Consider the following 21,714-nt stretch of genomic DNA (forward strand, 5'->3'; position numbering starts at 1 on the left):
AGAATCAGAGTACATTTGCATAACTCCTTCTATAGAATACACCATAATAAAGTTGGAAAGAAACAAGATATGGTATAATAATAACACAGCCACAATCCCATTCCTCAAGCTTCAAACTAAAAAAAAAAAAAAAAATGGTTAAGTGAATGGTTTCAGAGGGGTCTTAGTAATAATCCCTAAGTAGGGGGAAAATGACAGAAGCATAAGCAGATCACAGGAAAAATGGCAAGCAGGCTACCTGGTACCTGAAAAAAGAACCACATGGTAGGATTATTTTAACTTTCTCCAACTCAACATACTAACAGTAAAAAGGATTGTAAACTGCTTAGTCTGGAAAGCAAGGCCAAAATCCACGGAGTACAGACCAGATATGCCTTCTGAACCCCTTACTATTCAGTGACACTGTTCTAAGAAAACATACCTTACACCTTAGGTTACTTGATTTCTTCTGCCCCAAACTCCATCACAACTCCATCCCCCTAATCACTCGCCACTTCCCACTTCCCTCAAGTTGTCGTAGAACTGAAAAGAGACCGTGAACTCAAGAACTCTTATACTTGGCTATCAGCTCAAGTTCTATTTCCACTAAGTGGGTAGGTAAATCAGATAGAATCCATCTACATTATTCTTGAGAAAATACCTAATACAGCTATTCTTGAGAAAAAGCACCAGAAAGTGCTCCAAGAAATATCTTTGTAGGCATTAATCTTTTTAGCTCATTTGTGACTATATCTGTAGAATAAATTACTAGGAGTAAAATTTCTAGTCCAGTGATTGCAAGAGTTTCTTTGGTAGCTATTGCCAAACTCCTTTATGTGGAATCTATTAGTTTTTACTCTGATCTATGACCTAAATCTCTATAACATATGTACACATTTACATGCTTATATTTACAAAAGAACTCTAGGGTAAACCAAAAACCAGTGAAAATGGTTAGATGTGGGGGAAGAAAGGAATAGGAATGATAGGGATGGAAGACTTCTCTGAAAAAACCCCGTCATATACCTTCAATTTGGAAATCATTCAAATATTTTAAACATTCAAAAAACAAAAACAAAACTAAAAGAGTAATCTTGAAATATTTAAAATGAAATAAATTCAACTATATTTCAAATTGGGACTATAAACAAAAAAAATTTTAAGTGACTTTAGAAATATATTTTGACTGTATATCCTTAGTGGAATATAACTTTAGACAAAGAATGATTAAATGTCATTCAGGAGTCTGATTATTAGTGATATTATTTAGAGACTATACTTTATATATGTATATACGTTTATATAAGACAGCAAATAATTATATATTAATGCTATGAAAAATTTCAGGATAAAGGCAGAGTAAAAATTGTGTAATATTAAATTTCAATGAAAAATATCAGTATGAGCTCATGTTTTTTTACTTTAACAAAATGCCTATTTCCTGTCTCTGCCCATGAAAACAGCCTAGAAACACAGTTGCAATGGCAACCTCTTTAGAAAAATGGCTGATTCCAAGGCTGGGGGTCAGGAGATGCAAGATAAACCTGGGACATCTTGTGCCAGAGGCAAGAAGCTGGCCATTACTAACCAAGTCATGTCAGAAGGACACAGGAGCCAGTCTGATAGTGCCCCTGCTGTGTTACTCAGCTACCGATTGGCTTCCTGGATTAAAACCCAAGAAGTACAGCTCCAGGAGTCATGTTCTGAACCACAATTTTAGACTACCTCTCAAACAAGAGAAATTAAATTGGGGGGTGGGGAAAAAAGATGAAAACCAGAAACCAGAATAGAGGAAAATATTTTACTTGACTTTTGAACATCTGTTGAAATTGTTAATCCCTCCTTCCTCCTATAAGCACTCTTTCACATTTTATTCTTGCCTGGTTGCACCTTCTCAGACCTTGTTTACTTCTCTTCTTCCCAGGTCCTAATACTGAAGGACCCCAGGTATTCCTCTCTTCTCTGCCCACACTATAATAACTTCCTTGGTGATGCCACTGTGGATAAAATGAGAGTTCCTGTGGCCAGGATTCTCACCTGGTCTGGTTGACTAGCTCACTGCACACCTGTGGGCAATACATGGCTGTTGACTCTATAAAAAGAACTCTGCCCAGGGCTCTGGGCACTACACGGTGGCAGGGCTGCAAGGCTGCAGGAGAGCAGAGCAGAGGCTGGAGTGGTGGCAGCACCAAGGACAGAGGCCCAGAGGACGGTTGTGCAGGACGACTGTGGAGAGAGGCCTGGAGGACAGCTGCGCAGGACGGCTGTGAGGACAGAGGGGCCCAGAGGACAGCTGTGCAGACAGAGGGGTCCAGAGGCAGAGACTGGCTTGCTGCATGCAGACTCGCTCTGAGTGAATGGGATTTTAGTGACTGACCTGCCACCTGGGAATAAAGTTCGGTATAACCCTTTCACCCCAAGAACATTTTGCTATCATTTTCTTTGGTCACACTGAATCCGTAGTGAACTTGCCCAGGGCTGAAACCCATTGGCAAGACACCACCCAGATTCATAGCTTTAAATAACACATATTGGTGGGCAATTCCAAAATTTCTATCTCCAGTTATCTCTCCCAAACTCCAGACTGTTCCAAACACTGATGTGTCCACTTAGATATCTGTTGATATCTTACCCTCAACACATTCTCACTTGATCTCCAAACACAAATCCTGCAAAGTCTGCTTCACCACAAGTCTTCTCCATCTTAGCTGATAACAAATCCATCCTTCCAGGTGCTCACACCAGAAACTCTGGGGTCATCCTTCACTCACGTGCTTCCAATGCTCCCTCCCCTTTTTCTCTCATCCCACATTCAACCTGTCAGAAAATCCTATTGGTCCTACCTTAAAAATATATCCAGAATATATAAAGAACTCATATGCCTTAACACCAAGCAAATATCCCAATTAAACAATGAGCAGAGGACCTGAACAGACACCTTCCCAAAGAAGACATACAGATGGCCAACAGGCACGTGAAAAGATGCTCCAAATCACTAATCATTAGGGAAATGCAAATCAAAACCACATGAGATTATCACCTCACACCAGTTAGAATGCCCACTATCCAAAAGACAAGAAATAACAAGTGTTGGCGAGGATGTGGAGAGAAGGGAGCTGCCCTACACAGACGGTGGGAATGTAAACTGATGCGGTGACTGTGGAAAGCAGTATGGAGGTTCCTCAAAAAACTAAAAATAAAAATACCATATGACCCAGTAATTCCATTTCTAGGAATTACTTGAAGAAAACAAAATCCCTGATTTGCAAAGACAAATGTACCCCTATGTTTATTACTGAATTATTTACAATAGCCAAGATGTGGAAGCAACCTAAGTGTCCATCAACAGATGAATAAAGATGTGGTACATATATACAATGTAATATTATTTCAGAAATCCTGCCATTTGCAACAACGTGGATGGACCTAAAGGGTATTATGCTTAGTGAAAGAAGCCAGGCAGAGAAAGACAAATACCACAGGATTTCACTCATTTATGGAATAAAAAAAAAAAAAAAAAAAAGAAATGATTAGTAGACTCATCAACACTGAGAAGTGACTGGTGGTTACCATGGGGGAAGGGTTGGGGTGGAAAGGGTAAGGGGGATAAAAGGGCACAAGAATTCTCAAACACAGTATCAGGTGGTCACTGGGATAGTGGAGAACATAGCCAGTGATTCTGTAACATCTTCCTATGTTGACAGATAGTAACTGCACTAGAGGAGGTGAGGATTTAATAATATGGGCAACTGTTAAACTTCTGTGTTGTGTACTTGAAACCAATATAAGATTGTTTATCAGCGATACTTCAATTAAAAATATATATATATCCAGACTGCAGCCACTCTCACCATCCCTATTTCTACTACCCAAGTCTGAGCTACCTGGATTACTATATTAGCCTCCTAATAGCCTCATTACATGTCGCCCTGTTTTCACCCTTACCGCATTTACTCAGAGTGAAAATCAGAGTCCTTATAATGGCCTGTAGCTAGGTCCAAAAAAATCTGGCCCCCTTTTACCTCTCTGACCTCACTTGCCTCCACTCCCCTTCTCACTCAGCTTCTTTCAGCCAATTTGGTCTCCTAGCTGTTCTTCAAACATGTCTGGCACACTTGTACAAGAGGACCTTTGGTCTCTAGCTAATCTGCTTGAAATAGCCTTCTCTCAGATACCTGTTTTGCTGACCCCCTCAGCAACTCAAGTCTTTCCCCAAATCTCATCCTCTAAGTGAGACTTATTCTGACCTATTTGATACCACATATCCCCTTGGGGTACATATTGATTATATATTAGCTTTCTCTCCCTCCCTGACCCTAATAAGAACACAGATAGGTGAAGGGAGGAAATATTAGAGAGAAAATTGTTATCTTGATCTGGGTTTAAAAAAAGAACAGAGATAGATGTGTCTATTTCATTTCATGCCGTATCCTGAATACCTAAGAATGTGCAGACATCAAGAAACACTAAAAAGGTTCAAATACAATAACTTAACAAGACTAAATACAGCTATTATATTATGAAACATAAGTGGACTATTTAAAATAACCTATTCAAAAAAAGATTTTTATGCGGGGAGCGGTATACCTAAAGTCATCTATTTACGTGCTGCCTGTAAGAGACACATCTAAAACAAATGTAATAAAAAGGGTTAAAAGTAATATAATGTACCAAAATACACCTGGCAAACACAGACAGATATAAAACAGGAGTCATGTGGTAATTAAAATAAGGTTTGAAGTTAGACCTAGGATCAAACAGTGCCTATGCCACTTATTAGCTTTGTGACCTTTGAGAAGTTACCTCTCCAAGCTTCAGTTTACTTATCTACAAAATGGCAATATAACCTATAACTAAAAGTTTTTAATGAGAAATACATAAAACAAATAATTTTGCACAGTGTCTGGAATATGACCAATACTGGAACCTATTATAATTACTCTTCCTGTCATATGCCAAAATGGATTAATGTTTTCAGTATTGCTGATATCAGAAATATAGTTCTAATAAGAGTTGTCTTAAAATAAGAGGAAACACCAGAGTAGCAAGTCTAGCTTTCGATATATGTTCATGTATACAAAAGTCCTGGAGAAGCATTTAATGTTAAAAGGCTTACCATACAAATGGAGTCTATCTTAACTATGTTTTTCCTTCCCTCTAGGATAAAAAAACATACTTACTGTGCCCTACAGAGGCTTCTTAAGTACTTATTTTATAAGCCAGAAACTCTATCTGAGTTCAGCCTACAAATAACTCCCATACGTAAGATATGCAAAATGACAATGGATAAGACACACTCCAACAAAAATGTTGGTAATAACAAAAAGTCAGAAGCAACTTTACTGTCAGAAGAAAACAATCGATTAAATATATCCTTACAGTAGAGTACTAAGCAGTTTTTTTAAAAGAAGATCTGTATGTAATGATATGGAATAATCTCCAGATATACTCTGTAAAGAAAAAAATCAAGGGAAAATAAGTATTATGATGTTGCCATTTGTGTAAAGGGCAGTGGTGGGGGGAGATCTGTATATGAATAAAATATCTCTGGAAACAAACTTCCAAAACTTGGGACTAGATTAGGAAAAAGTATACCCTTTTGAATTTTTCAAATGTTCACCTATTTGAATGTATTACCCATCATCAAAAATACTTAACCAAAGTGAAAAAACCATTGAGTAGTTCCTATCAGGAATAGCCAAATTAGATTATGCCTGAATTTATTCACCAAGTGATAGACGAATACCTCATATGTGTTGACATCTTACCTTCAATTTCATGATTTGACACCAAAAGCAAAATAAACAAGAGGAATAACATCAAACTAAAAAGCTCTGCACAGCAAAGAACACCATCAACAAAATGAAAAGGCAGCCTATGGAAGGGGAGAAAACATTTGCAAATCATATATTTGGTAAGGGGTTAATATCCAAAATATTTAAAGAACTCACACAACTCAATAGGAAAAAAAATTGTATTAAAATACAGGCAAAGACTCTGAATAGACATTTTCCCAAAGATGGCCAACAGGTATATGAAAAGGTGCTCAATATCATTAATCATCTGGGAAATGCATATCAAAACCACAATGAGGTATCACCTCACACTAGTCAAGAATGGCCACTATCCAAAAGATAAGAAACAAGTGTTGGCAAGGATGTGGAGAATGGGAACCCTTGTGCCCTGTTGGTGGGAATGTAAATTGGTGTAGCCTCTATGGAAAACAGTATGGAGGTTCCTCAAAAAATTAAAAATAGAACCACCTTAAGATCCAGGATTCCTCTTCTCGGTACTTATCGGAAGAAAATGAAAACACTAACTTGAAAAGACACATGCAACCCCATGTTTACTCCAGCATTATTAAAAATAGCCAAGATATGGAAACAACCTAAGTGTCCACTGACGGATGAATGGACAAAGAAAATGTAGCATCAGATGTAAAATAGAATATTATTAAGCCATAAAAAAGAGTGAAATCTTGCCATTTGCAACAACATACATGGACTTTGAGAGCATCATGCTAAGTGAAATAGACAAAGAAAGACAAAATCCCTATGATCTCACTTATATGTGGAATCTTAATTAAAAAAACAAAGAAGTAAGCTCATAAATACAGAGAACAGACTGGTAGCTACCATAGGAGGAGGCTGAGCGACAGGCAAAACAGGTAAAGAGAGTTAAAAGATACAAAATAAACCTCCAGTTATAAAATAAGTAAGTCACGGGGACACTGTACAGTATGGTGACTGTGATTAATAATAACTGTACTACCATATACATAATGGACCATTATTCAGCCATAAAAAGAAAAGAAATCCTACCATTGACAACACACAGATGGATCTAGAAGCTATTTTGCTCAATGAAATAAGCCAGGAAGAGAAAGACAAATCCCATATAAATTCACTTATTTGTGGAATATAAAAACAAAGCAAAACAGAAGGAACAAAACAGCAGTAGACTCTTAGACACTGAGAAGTGACTAGTGGTTACCAAGGGGAAGGGATTGGGGCAGGTGCTGTAGGGGGAAGAGGGAGGGAAATAAAAGGGCACAAAATTCACAATCATAATATAAGTTGATCATGAGGACTGTTAAACCTCTGTGATGTACATTTGAAAGCAACATAAAATTGTATATTAATAATACTTAATAAAAATATATAAATAAAAAATAATAGAAACTGCACTACATATTTGAAAGTGAGAAAAATTTTTAACTGTATGACAGGTGTTAACTAGACTTACTGTGGTAATTATTTTACAATATATGAAAATATCAAATAATTATCTTGTACACCTGAAATAATACAAAAGTCAACTATACCTCAATAAAAAGTTTTTTTTTTTAATTTTACAATGTATTTAGTTGGTGCATGCTGTTATTCTTAGGCAACTCCATGCCCACTCAAATCATATTTACTGAGTATGGCAAGAACAGTTTTACTGACATACATTCACAATATCTCCTGTAAAATAAAGAATCCCTAGTAATGGTTTGCTCTCAGTGAACTGCTTGACCAGTAATAGTTTCAGGGACTATTGGGCCATAGTTTATCTTTTGGTCTACAGATGGAGATCCAAAATAGAAAATTCTAGCGGTTACAGCTATGGTGAAGTGGTATTACTCAATATTATCATGAATAGATATATCAAGATTAAATAGCATATATTTATGTTGAAAATGTTGATTCTCTCATCTGGCTGCTCCTCCCTCACTCTGCCCTGACTCTCACTATGGCAGAACACATGGGCAACTACTTGGAATCCCTGAGAACAGGAAAAACATTACTACCAGCCCAATAATCATAATGGCAACCATCATTTACTCAACACTGACAATGTCCTCTGTGATGAGTGGTTTTTCAGACATGATTTTATTTAACCCGTACTGTAAGTTTGAGAAGCTGATAACTATCCAAATTATAGATGAGAAACCAGAAGCTTGACAAGTAAAACAATTTGCCAGTGGCCACATAGCTAGTAAATGGCAGTTCCAGGAGTCAAAGCCATTATGTGTCTTACTCTAAAGCCTATAGTCTCTAAAAGAAAACTAAGTTACCTCCCTAAACCCTCTTCCTATCCCAACATTAACAGTATCTGAAAACAGTTAAAAGCAGTCCCTCAGGACCCATCCCAGGCTGAGTGCTCACAGGGAACACGTGTCCTGGCCAGCTCTCATTCATCTCCAGGGCAGACTGTGCCACTGCCAGAGGCCGGCAGTTGTCCAGTCTTGCCAACAGCTAAGAACAGGGTGGAAAGGGGAAGAAATCAAAGATCTGATGAGAGTTCTTAAGGACAGAGATGAGGAGAAATCCCAGTTCGTAACAGGCCCCAAGACCAGGAGCGCACCAAGCAGCCAACCCTCACAGAGTAGTGCAAACACAAGCACACGTTCACCTTTCAGCATTTCCTTTTATTCCTTCAAAGCACTGAGGACAATGTCAACAAGTTGAAAGAGATCACCAACCAGTTTACCAAAACAAGTGTGAAAGTAGTATTCTCCGGTTATTACCATCGGGATGCTGGTGGCTCCCAGAATGACCTCACTATTGCAGCATCATCGGAAATCGGTTGTTAGCTGATCAAAGACATTCACAGGATCCAAGTGATGGTCACTGCTAAGAAAACAGATTCGCCATGCAACAGCTTAAATGCCAAGTTGAGAAAGGAACAGAAAAATATCTGATGGAGGTGATTAAAATATAGTAATTTGCCACTTAAATTCTAGTCATTTTTCACATCTACTATTTCATTCCTAATGCAGGAGGTGCTGCAGGCAATGCCTTCCTAAAATACAAAGGCAGAATGATAAACACTTGGGGACTTTTATATTCTTTTGCATAAAATAGGTAGCTTTGTACTGACATAAATTATAAGCAGAAGTTTCCTCCCTCAAAACAGCAAAATGAGAAAAAAAGAAAACATAATCTTATAAAGAAGGGAATAAAAATAAAGAGAATAGAGAGGAAAGTATTTTGGAAATTCCCCTTTGGTATTTGAATATTTCTTGAAGATGAAAAAAAAATAATATTACTTCAGTAGTAAGATTAAACCAGTATACTTCAATATCATATTGGCTAGTCTTACTCAACAAATATTGAGAACCTATAACTGTTTAAGCAATAAACATGATTATAAGAAACAACCCTGAAAGTGGGAAACAACCCTTAAAAGTTTTGATATGATATGGTAATTAATAAGGTAGGTATACACAGAGTGCTATTTTTCTATCAGTTTCCCAATCTTAGTTATTCTCAGGCCAGCTGAGTATAATTTAGCAAATCTACTTTTTTTCCTACCCTCTACCATATGGGACCTATCTAGATAATATACATAGGAACAATTTGCATATACATCAGGTCTTTCACCTTCCTCGTAATTATCACTATAATTAATTAATTAGTTAATTGTACATATTCAGAGGGCAGAAAAAGTGCTGATTTGTCTCACAGCAAGAAAAACACCTTATACAAGTTACCTGGCCTACAACAGGCTCTCATGTGTGGAATGAATGAACATCCAAAAATACATGACCGGCCTTTCTCGATGCAGCTTCTAATACTCAATTAGACTACACACAGTCTTTAGTAAAATACAGTTTCACTCTAAGCCACAAAAAGAAGTTACAAAAAATCATAAAACAAAAAACTCAGAAGTATTCATATTAAATGTAAATCATAGAGAACAGAGAGAAATTAAATTCACAGCTATTTAAAAGCCGCTTAATAGACCGGTTTCTTCATTGTTCCTGGCCCAATGAATGTTTTTAATAGACAAGCATGTAACCCATTTTAACTGGGCAACACTTCTCTTTTCGACTGCTGTCCTCTAGTAAAAGTGCTGATGTGCAACGAAAGGGCCGAAAGGAAGACAGCACAATGAAGAAGATGAGCATTCAGACGTATCAATAGAAGTATCAGTTTTTCAAGGCAAAAATTGCTGGATTCAAATAAAGCATTTCCATTGGAACTATAATTTCATTATTCATTTCCATAGACTTTAGCATAGTGATTAAGAGAAATGGGTCTGGAGTCAGGCTACTTGGCTTTAATCCTGGCACTGCGTCTTATTAGCTATGCAACCTTGGGCAAGGTATTGAACCTGGCAATTCCTATGTACCACAAGTGAAAAAATGGTGTGATAACTACCTTCTTCAAAGAGCTCTCTGTTCAACTGTCACACAACTGCACAGAGGGATATTCTCTGACCACTGTTTTTGAAAGAACCTCCCACCAATTTCTCTCCATTCTTTAACTCTCCCTCCTTTATTTTTTTTATATTGTTTACTACTACCTAAAATTATTGTTTTAAAAAATCATGTTTTCATGACATTCCCTCCCAAGAGTAAAAATCTTGTCTGTCTCATTTACCTCAATATCCCTGGTGCCTGAATACAGTGACTGATATACACAAGTAGGAACTCAGTAAACATTTGTTGAGTAAGTGGATGGATAATACACAACATAGTGAGAGGTACTTTGCAATCATTCAATAAATGTTAGCCATTATTATACAGGTAATTAATTCAGATAAATAATTCAGACTTTTATGCTATCTTTTTAAATAATTTTCTTCATTGTCTTTCTAGATTTTATTTATTAGTCACCAAAATCAAGAATTCTGTTAATTTACTGTTAGAAAGGATTTTTCCTTCCACTATTAGGAATTGCCCTTGGGATAGATTATTTCATTTAAGTTCATCTCAGACATTTATTGAGCATCATACCATGAACCACATTCTGTAGACACAGTAATGGCAGATAGTCCAAGGCGGCAAAGAGATCTGTGTCTCAGTTTAGTGCCACCTCTGGACAAAGAATATATTTAAATGCAGGATGAGCAGGGATATGGATTATGTACAAAATGTAACTGGGTTGGGGGAGGTGGGAGTTTTTAAGGGGTCCCGACCATTTAATGAAAATCCTCACATGGTTCTATGTAGCCCTTCCAATTCCTTAACTAATTATGGCTAAAATTCTACCTTAGCTACTTTTTGATTGATAATAATATCACCAAAATGTAAAATAGATTACTGCCTAGGTTCTTCTTACAAGAAGTAAGTTAGGTATTTTTGAAATATTTCCAAGTGGATGGAAGTTTATATAGGTCCTCAGAAAACTAAGGAAAATATTTAGGTATGTATGTAAATATATATACACATATTCATATTAGCATAAGATTGCCAAATGTTCTCTCCTGAAAGGACCATCTTTTATTTTGAGATCATGTACTTCTCCTATTTTGGTACTAAGCTATCCTTTCTTTTAAATAACTATGTTGATAGTTCATGGTGAATTTTTCCCCATTTACTTGACAAAAAAGTTGGTAATCTCATCCCATTTCCAAAAGATTTTTATTCATTTTTTACAAGTTTTATCAGTGAAATTCTGAAACCTAGAACACCCAGAAGCAAACAGAACATAATTAACAGCTGCCAAATAATACAGATTTGGTTTTTTATTCATTAACACACACTCTTCATTCACCCAAGCCCAATTTTCATCAACCAATAACCATAATTATCTCTTCTATTCCAGCAGACCTTATTTGTAACTCAGACAACACTAAGAAAAATTTTCTGACCATGTGTTTGAGAGTGGTATGGACCTTTCCAGAAAATGCTTTTTGTCATGTACTGATATAAACACTATAATGAAACTGTGCTCTTGACGTTCTTTGCAACTTTTTTACTTTTCATGTATCCTCTCTAAGTCTTTTCATAGAAGCTGAGAGCACTTAGAATACCTACTTAATGCACTTAACTCTTGCCCCCAATATCTCATCACACTGGAATATCCAAAGCTTCCTCCAACCTCAAAACCAGTAATCCACTGACCCTACCCCATTCTCATTCATCCCTGTCATGTCCTCACTTACCTCCTTACTGGCTAATAGGCCATAATTACTACAGCTACTCCCATACAAACATCCTTAATTCCCTCCCACTTTCTACTCCCTCTTTCATATCTGCTTGGCAAATCCTCCCCACTGTGAAACCCAATCATGCTGCCACTCCACACCTGGTTCTGAACAGCCTCAACACTGTCAGACACATACACAAGTGGACTACCTGATTTCACTTTACATTTTTGGCCACAAATCCCAATGAGGACTCATACAGCCCGAGGGTCTTCTATACTTTGGGTATACTCATTTTACCCTTTTCTACAACTTCCACTTCATGTTTTCTCCTCCTTCCTGTTATATCTCCACTTGCCAAGTGATGTTCTAGTTCATTAATAGTACAGAACAATCAGAAAGCCACTCAGTGTTCATCCCACATCAACAATACAGCCTACCCACAATCTTTACAAAATGTCCCTGCTGTTAACAAAACACCTCCTGATATAGATCCCACAGTCTGACCTTTTCAAGGGCTTTGCTCCTGCACTCACTCTTGCTCACCTGACCCATCAATCACTCTCTCCCAAATGGACTACATCCAATAGCACATAAACCCATCCTTGTATCTCAAAAGAGAAAATTCTCCCATGACCCTATGTCCCCTTCCAACTATTTGTCTATTTCTTGCTTCCCTATGCAAAAAAAATTTCCTTTAAAAAGTTCTTGTAGTTGTTTGTAAGATGCTGTCATCACTTCTCAATCTTTGCTTCAACCAACTCCAACCAGGTGTGTCGTCTCTACCACTACACTGGCACTAGCCTTGTTAACATTATCAGTTACCTCTATGTTGAAAAATCCAATAGTTGCATCTGACACAGTTGACTCTCTTTATTCTTTGGCTTCTGCAACACAGCACTCTCCAGATTTTCCTCCTAACCTATTACTTTAACGCCCTTTGCTCCTCTTCCCTCGTGCCAAATGTTGGCATGCACCAGGGTCATGTCTTAAACACCCCTTTCTATTTTATTCATCTTTCTAAAGAGCCGCTTTGGTGTTAATGATTTCTTTCATTTTTCTTTGTTTTTTTATTACATTAATGTCTGCTCTAATTTCCATTATTCCCTTCCTTCTACATTCCCTATGTTTAACCTGTTCTTTATATTGCAAAAACTTGGACCTATTTTGTTTTCTTTTTAAAGCTAGATAATTAATTCTTGTTCCCTTATTTTCTAATATGTGCATTCAGGGTAGTAAATTTTCATGTTAATTATACTTTAACCAAAATGCTCATTGAACAGAAGTTATTTTTGTCTGTTCAAAATTTTTTTTTACTAATTTTGTTTTACCTTCAGAGGTATTTTTAAAAACTATTTGTCTATTTATTTACTATATCAATTTTTTAATCTATCTGTGATTGTGTTATTATAAACTCACAGATTACTGAATATAGCTCTTTGTGAATAGTAACTTTGATTATTTAGGGTAATGACTTTCCTTATCTCTAATAATGCCCTTTATCTTATTGGTCTGGTATTAATATTAAGATGCCAGGTCTTTGATCACCTTTTAAACTTTTCATTGTCATTAGCTTTAGTAACTTTCTTTTTTTTTTTTTTTTTAATAATTATTTTTTATTGAAGGGTAGTTGACACACAGTATTACATTACATGAGTTTCAAGTGTACAACACAGTGGTAGAACATTTATATACATAATTCTAGGTTCCAGCTATCACCCTACCAGGCTGTTACAATATCTTGACTATATTCCTTATGCTATACCTTACATCCCGGTTACTAATGTATTTTACCATTGGAAGTCTGTCTTTTTTTTTTTTGTGAGGGCATCTCTCATATTTATTGATCAAATGGTTGTTAACGACAATAAAATTCTGTATAGGGGAGTCAATGCTCAATGCACAATCATTATTCCACCCCAAGCCTAATTTTTGTCAGTCTCCAATCTTCTGAGGCATAACAAACAAGTTTTTACATGTAGAACAAATTCTTACATAATGAATAAGTTACATAGTGAACAGTACAAGGGCAGTCATCACAGAAACTTTCGGTTTTGCTCATGCATTATGAACTATAAACAGTCAGTTCAAATATGAATACTCATTTGGTTTTTATACTTGATTTATATGTGGATACCACATTTCTCTCTTTATTATTATTATTTTTAATAAAATGCTGAAGTGGTAGGTAGATACAAGATAAAGGTAGAAAACATAGTTTAGTGTTGTAAGAGAGCACATGTAGATGATCAGGTGTGTGCCTGTAGACTATGTGTTAATCCAAGCTAGACCAGGGCAATAAAACATCCACGTATGCAGAAGATTTCTCTCAGAGCGGGGGGGTGAGGTTCTAAGCCTCACCTCTGTTGATCCCCAATTTCTCACCTGATGGCCCCCCTGCGACTGTGCCTGTCTTAGGTTGTTCCTCCCTTGAGGAATCTTACCCGTCTCTGGCTAACCAGTCATCTTCCGGGGCCATACAGGGAAATGTGAAGTTGGTAAGTGAGAGAGAAGCCTTATTGTTTGAAAAAGTTAGCTTTTTACTTCTTTGCATATTTATGCCCTGTGGCTTCTATGCCCAGCATTTGTCTTGAGGTATCTTTACCACTTGGAAGAATTATGATACTCGGTAAATTTGATATGAGGCACGAATTCTATTTAAGGGTTGTAATTAGGAAGGAAGAAGAAAAGCTATAGAAGTAGCAGGCGGAAGAAAACATGGGAAGATTGATTATTTCTTTGATATATCTTCTTGTAGAGTAACTTCAGCATGTATAGGTTTTAAGCTACTACTTAAATTGCACACACACATTAACATAATAGGAGTATAGTTACATAACCAAAGCATATCTGTAATTACCAGCCATCTGCAGTGAAACCAAGAAAACCAGTTAGGCACCTTAGGCATTTGTGAAAACTTATCTATGATATGGTGGATATTGTCCAAATGAACTTGAACAGTCTGAGAGAAATCAGACAAATTAAAACAACCCATTCCTGGGGACTGTTCACATGCCATATGTCCTTTTAACAATAAATAGTTTGTAGTTGTAAGACTTTGGAGCGCTACAATTTGCACTTCTCCAAATTCTTGGTTGAGTTCCAACAGTATAGATCCAGTCAAATTTGTTGTTTTACTGTATGCACAGGTCAGCTTAGATATCTCCTTCCTCATTCCCATGGCAAGTCCAGGAACTGGTGGGATGAGTGCATCTACAGCTGTAGCAGTGCGTGGATCTTTGTTGGGGTTTTTTGATGATCATCTTCTGGCATGAGTCTTCCAGAGAGTGCAGATGTTGGAAGTTCTTTTTCATATCGTATCTTAGTTCATTTTCGGGGTAGCCCAATTAGGCTTTGATCCTCTGTATAAACACAAACAGACCCTTTGCCTACACTTTTATATGCCCTTTATACCCTTGTGTAGAACTCGTTGGAGGTTACCACACAGGAACTGCCCTTTTTTTTTTTTTTTTTCTATCACTAATCTACACTTACATGACGAATATTATGTTTACTAGGCTCTCCCCTATACCAGGTCTCCCCTATAAACCCCTTTACAGTCACTGTCCATCAGCATAGCTAAATGTTGTAGAATCACTACTTGCCTTCTCTGTGTTGTACAGCCCTCCCTTTTCTCCTACCCCCCCATGCATGTTAATCTTAATACCCCCCTACTTCTCCCCCCCTTATCCCTCCCTACCCACCCATCCTCCCCAGTCCCTTTCCCTTTGGTACCTGTTAGTCCATTCTTGAGTTCTGTGATTCTGCTGCTGTTTTGTTCCTTCAGTTTTTCCTTTGTTCTTATATTCCACAGATAAGTGAAATCATTTGGTATTTCTCTTTCTCCGCTTGGCTTGTTTCACTGAGCATAATACCCTCCAGCTCCATCCATGTTGCTGCAAATGATTGGATTTGCCCTTTTCTTATAGCTGAGTAGTATTCCATTGTGTATATGTACCACATCTTCTTTATCCATTCATCTATTGATGGACATTTAGGTTGCTTCCAATTCTTGGCTATTGTAAATAGTGCTGCGATAAACATAGGGGTGCATCTGTCTTTCTCAAACTTGATTGCTGCATTCTTAGGGTAAATTCCTAGGAGTGCAATTCCTGGGTCAAATGGTAAGTCTGTTTTGAGCATTTTGATGTACCTCCATACTGCTTTCCACAATGGTTGAACTAACTTACATTCCCACCAGCAGTGTAGGAGGGTTCCCCTTTCTCCACAGCCTCGCCAACATTTGTTGTTGTTTGTCTTTTGGATGGCAGCCATCCTTACTGGTGTGAGGTGATACCTCATTGTAGTTTTAATTTGCATTTCTCTGATAATTAGCGATGTGGAGCATCTTTTCATGTGTCTGTTGGCCATCTGTATTTCCTTTTTGGAGAACTGTCTGTTCAGTTCCTCTGCCCATTTTTTAATTGGGTTATTTGTTTTTTGTTTGTTGAGGCGTGAGAGCTCCTTATATATTCTGGACGTCAAGCCTTTATCGGATGTGTCATTTTCAAATATATTCTCCCATACTGTAGGGATCCTTCTTGTTCTATTGATGGTGTCTTTTGCTGTACAGAAGCTTTTCAGCTTAATATAGTCCCACTTACTCATTTTTGCTGTTGTTTTCCTTGCCCGGGGAGATATGTTCAAGAAGAGGTCACTCATGTTTATGTCTAAGAGGTTTTCGCCTATGTTTTCTTCCAAGAGTTTAATGGTTTCATGGCTTACATTCAGGTCTTTGATCCATTTTGAGTTTACTTTTGTATATGGGGTTAGACAATGGTCCAGTTTCATTCTCCTACATGTAGCTGTCCAGTTTTGCCAGCACCACCTGTTGAAGAGACTGTCATTTCGCCATTGTATGTCCATGGCTCCTTTATCAAATATTAATTGACCATATATGTCTGGGTTAATGTCTGCATTCTCTAGTCTGTTCCATTGGTCTGTGGCTCTGCTCTTGTGCCAGTACCAAATTGTCTTGATTACTATGGCTTTATAGTAGAGCTTGAAGTTGGGGAGTGAGATCCCCCCTACTTTATTCTTCTTTCTCAGGATTGCTTTGGCTATTCGGGGTCTTTGGTGTTTCCATATGAATTTTTGAATTATTTGTTCCAGTTCATTGAAGAATGTTGCTGGTAGTTTCATAGGGATTGCATCAAATCTGTATATTGCTTTGGGCAGGATGGCCATTTTAACGATATTAATTCTTCCTAGCCACGAGCATGGGATGAGTTTCCATCTGTTAGTGTCCCCTTTAATTTCTCTTAAGAGTGACTTGTAGTTTTCAGAGTATAAGTCTTTCACTTCTTTGGTTAGGTTTATTCCTAGGTATTTTATTTTTTTTGATGCAATTGTGAATGGAGTTGTTTTCCTGATTTCTCTCTCTGTTGGTTCATTGTTAGTATATAGGAAAGCCACAGATTTCTGTGTGTTGATTTTGTATCCTGCAACTTTGCTGTATTCCGATATCAGTTCTAGTAATTTTGGGGTGGAGTCTTTAGGGTTTTTTATGTACAGTATCATGTCATCTGCAAATAGTGACAGTTTAACTTCTTCTTTACCAATCTGGATTCCTTGTATTTCTTTATTTTGTCTGATTGCCGTGGCTAGGACCTCCAGTACTATGTTAAATAACAGTGGAGAGAGTGGGCATCCCTGTCTAGTTCCCGATCTCAGAGGAAATGCTTTCAGCTTCTCGCTGTTCAATATAATGTTGGCTGTGGGTTTATCATAGATGGCCTTTATTATGTTGAGGTACTTGCCCTCTATTCCCATTTTGCTGAGAGTTTTTAACATGAATGGATGTTGAACTTTGTCAAATGCTTTTTCAGCATCTATGGAGATGATCATGTGGTTTTTGTCTTTCTTTTTGTTGATGTGGTGGATGATGTTGATGGACTTTCGAATGTTGTACCATCCTTGCATCCCTGGAATGAATCCCACTTGGTCATGGTGTATGATCCTTTTGATGTATTTTTGAATTCGGTTTGCTAATATTTTGTTGAGTATTTTTGCATCTACGTTCATCAGGGATATTGGTCTGTAGTTTTCTTTTTTGGTGGGGTCTTTGCCTGGTTTTGGTATTAGGGTGATGTTAGCTTCATAGAATGAGTTTGGGAGTATCCCCTCCTCCTCTATTTTTTGGAAAACTTTAAGGAGAATGGGTATTATGTCTTCCCTGTATGTCTGATAAAATTCCGAGGTAAATCCATCTGGCCCGGGGGTTTTGTTCTTTGGTAGTTTTTTGATTACCTCTTCAATTTCGTTGCTGGTAATTGGTCTGTTTAGATTTTCTGTTTCTTCCTGGGTCAATCTTGGAAGGTTATATTTTTCTAGGAAGTTGTCCATTTCTCCTAGGTTTCCCAGCTTGTTAGCATATAGGTTTTCATAGTATTCTCCAATAATTCTTTGCATTTCCGTGGGGTCCGTCGTGATTTTTCCTTTCTCGTTTCTGATACTGTTGATTTGTGTTGACTCTCTTTTCTTCTTAATAAGTCTGGCTAGAGGCTTATCTATTTTGTTTATTTTCTCGAAGAACCAGCTCTTGGTTTCATTGATTTTTGCTATTGTTTTATTCTTCTCAATTTTATTTATTTCTTCTCTGATCTTTATTATGTCCCTCCTTCTGCTGACCTTAGGCCTCATCTGTTCTTCTTTTTCCAATTTCGATAATTGTGACATTAGACCATTCATTTGGGATTGCTCTTCCTTTTTTAAATATGCTTGGATTGCTATATACTTTCCTCTTAAGACTGCTTTTGCTGCGTCCCACAGAAGTTGGGGCTTAGTGTTGTTGTTGTCATTTGTTTCCATATATTGCTGGATCTCCATTTTGATTTGGTCATTGATCCATTGATTATTTAGGAGCGTGTTGTTAAGCCTCCATGTGTTCGTGAGCCTCTTTGCTTTCTTTGTACAGTTTATTTCTAGTTTTATGCCTTTGTGGTCTGAAAAGTTGGTTGGTAGGATTTCAATCTTTTGGAATTTTCTGAGGCTCTTTTTGTGGCCTAGTATGTGGTCTATTCTGGAGAATGTTCCATGTGCACTTGAGAAGAATGTATATCCCGCTGCTTTTGGATGTAGAGTTCTATAGATGTCTATTAGGTCCATCTGCTCTACTGTGTTGTTCAGTGCTTCCGTGTCCTTACTTATTTTCTGCCCAGTGGATCTATCCTTTGGGGTGAGTGGTGTGTTGAAGTCTCCTAGAATGAATGCATTGCAGTCTATATCCCCCTTTAGTTCTGTTAGTATTTGTTTCACATATGCTGGTGCTCCTGTGTTGGGTGCATATATATTTAGAATGGTTATATCCTCTTGTTGGACTGAGCCCTTTATCATTATGTAGTGTCCTTCTTTATCTCTTGTTACTTTCTTTGTTTTGAAGTCTATTTTGTCTGATATTAGTACTGCAACCCCTGCTTTCTTCTCACTGTTGTTTGCTTGAAATATGTTTTTCCATCCCTTGACTTTTAGTCTGTACATGTCTTTGGGTTTGAGGTGAGTTTCTTGTAAGCAGCATATAGATGGGTCTTGCTTTTTTATCCATTCTGTTACTCTGTGTCTTTTGATTGGTGCATTCAACCCATTAACATTTAGGGTGACTATTGAAAGATATGTACTTATTGCCATTGCAGGCTTTAAATTCGTGGTTACCAAAGGTTCAAGGTTAGCCTCTTTAGTATCTTACTGCCTAACTTAGCTCACTTATTGAGCTGTTATATACACTGTCTGGAGATTCTTTTCTTCTCTCCCTTCTTGTTCCTCCTCCTCGATTCTTCATATGTTGGGTGTTTTGTGCTGTGCTCTTTCTAGGAGTGCTCCCATCTAGAGCAGTCCCTGTAAGATGTTCTGTAGTGGTGGTTTGTGGAAAGCAAATTCCCTCAGCTTTTGTTTGTCTGGGAATTGTTTAATCCCACCATCATATTTGAATGATAGTCGTGCTGGATACAGTATCCTTGGTTCAAGGCCCTTCTGTTTCATTGTATTAAATATATCATGCCATTCTCTTCTGGCCTGTAGGGTTTCTGTTGAGAAATCTGACGTTAGCCTGATGGGTTTCCCTTTATAGGTGACCGTTTTCTCTCTAGCTGCCTTTAACACTCTTTCCTTGTCCTTGATCTTTGCCATTTTAATTATTATGTGTCTTGGTGTTGCCCTTCTTGGATCCTTTCTGTTGGGGGTTCTGTGTATTTCCGTGGTCTGTTTGATTACTTCCTCCCCCAGTGTGGGGAAGTTTTCAGCAATTATTTCTTCTAAGATACTTTCCATCTCTTTGCCTCTCTCTTCTTCTTCTGGGACCCCTATAATACGGATATTGCTCCTTTTAGATTGGTCACACAGTTCTCTTAATATTGTTTCATTCCTGGAGATCCTTTTGTCTCTCTCTATGTCAGCTTCTATGCGTTCCTGTTCTCTGATTTCAATTCCATCAATGGCCTCTTGCATTCTATCCATTCTGCTTATAAACCCTTCCAGAGTTTGTTTCATTTCTGCGATCTCCTTTCTGGCATCTGTGATCTCTTTCCGGACTTCATCCCATTTTTCTTGCGTATTTCTCTGCATCTCTGTCAGCATGTTTATGATTCTTATTTTGAATTCTTTGTCAGGAAGACTGGTTAGGTCTGTCTCCTTCTCTGGTGTTGTCTCTGTGATCTTTGTCTGCCTGTAGCTTTGCCTTTTCATGGTGATAGGAATAGTCTGCAGAACTGGGACGAGTGACGGCTGGAAGGACTTCCTTTCTTGTTGGTTTGTGGCCCTCCTCTCCTGGGAGAACAGCGGCCTCTAGTGGCTTGTACTGCGCAGCTGCGCGCAGACAGGGTTTCTGCTTCCTGCCCGGCTGCTATGGAGTTAATCTCCGCTGTTGCTGTGGGCGTGGCCTGGCTCGGGCAGCTACTCCAAAATGGTGGAGTCGCGTTGGAGCAGGAGCTGCTGGGAGGCTATTTATCTCCGTAAGGGGCCTCCCTGCTCCCTGCAGCCCAGGGGTTAGGGTGCCCAGAGATCCCGGGTTCCCTACCTCTGGATTAAGTGACCCGCCCTGCCCCTTTAAGACTTCCAAAAAGCACCCACCAAAACAAAACAACGACCACAAAAAAAAACAAGAAAAAAAATTTTTTTAATTAAAAAAAAAAAATTTTTAATTAAAAAAAAAAGGTGGTCGTTCGTTTTTCTTCATTCTCCGGTGCCAGCCTCAGGCCTCTGCTCACCGGTCTTTCTGCCCTGTTTCCCTAATATTGGGGTCCCTGTCCCTTTAAGACTTCCAAAAAGCGCTCGCCAAAACAAAGCAGCAAAAAAGCAAAAAAAAAAAAAAAATGGTCGCGCGCTTTTCTTATGTCCTCTGTCCCCCAGCTTCCAGTGTCTGCTCACTGTTCTTGCTGCCCTGTTTTCCCAGTATCGAGGGCCCTGCACTCTGGCCCGGATGGCTGGGGCTGGGTGTTCGGCAGCCCTGGGCTCCGTCTCCCTTCCGCTCTGCCTGCTCTTCTCCCGCCGGGAGCTGGGGGGAGGGGCGCTCGGCTCCCGCGGGGCCGGGGCTTGTATCTTACCCCCTTCGCGAGGCGCTGGGTTCTCTCAGGTGCGGATGTGGTCTGGATGTTGTCCTGTGTCCTCTGGTCTTTATTCTAGGAAGGGTTGTCTTTGTTATATTTTCATAGATATATGTTGTTTTGGGAGGAGATTTCCGCTGCTCTACTCACGCCGCCATCTTCCGCCCCCTAGCTTTAGTAACTTTCAAGTAGTTGAAGTAAAAAAACTGTCTCAAACAGGATAATATTTATTTTGTGACTACCTTTTTTTTTCTTTTCTTCCTTCCACTGAGTTTAGTTTAATTTTCCTCACTCCAAGCTGGTATACATCCTACTTCTTTTAGTTCAATTTTAAAATGCA

At 38.2% G+C, this 21,714-nt stretch overlaps 1 protein-coding gene across 11 annotated transcripts in view; it reads right to left on the reverse strand.

Annotated features, from left to right (window-relative positions):
- MARK1 (microtubule affinity regulating kinase 1) overlaps positions 1-21,714 on the reverse strand; it is a 140,387-nt gene that overhangs the window by 84,732 nt on the left and 33,941 nt on the right. Inside the window, exon 2 of one of the 11 annotated variants that reach the window (XM_036932200.2) lies at positions 8,492-8,594. The exons of 8 other annotated variants lie outside the window; for them this stretch is intronic. In XM_036932200.2, the coding sequence (XP_036788095.1) occupies positions 8,492-8,494 (3 nt within the window). In that variant the 5' untranslated portion in view covers positions 8,495-8,594. Of the gene's footprint in view, positions 1-5,747; positions 5,775-8,491; positions 8,598-21,714 lie in introns of those variants that run through there. 2 more of the 11 variants (XM_036932190.2, XM_057495155.1) reach the window with 2 other exon arrangements.

This window comes from Manis pentadactyla, chromosome 19, assembly GCF_030020395.1.
Source record: "Manis pentadactyla isolate mManPen7 chromosome 19, mManPen7.hap1, whole genome shotgun sequence".
NCBI lineage: Eukaryota > Metazoa > Chordata > Mammalia > Pholidota > Manidae > Manis > Manis pentadactyla.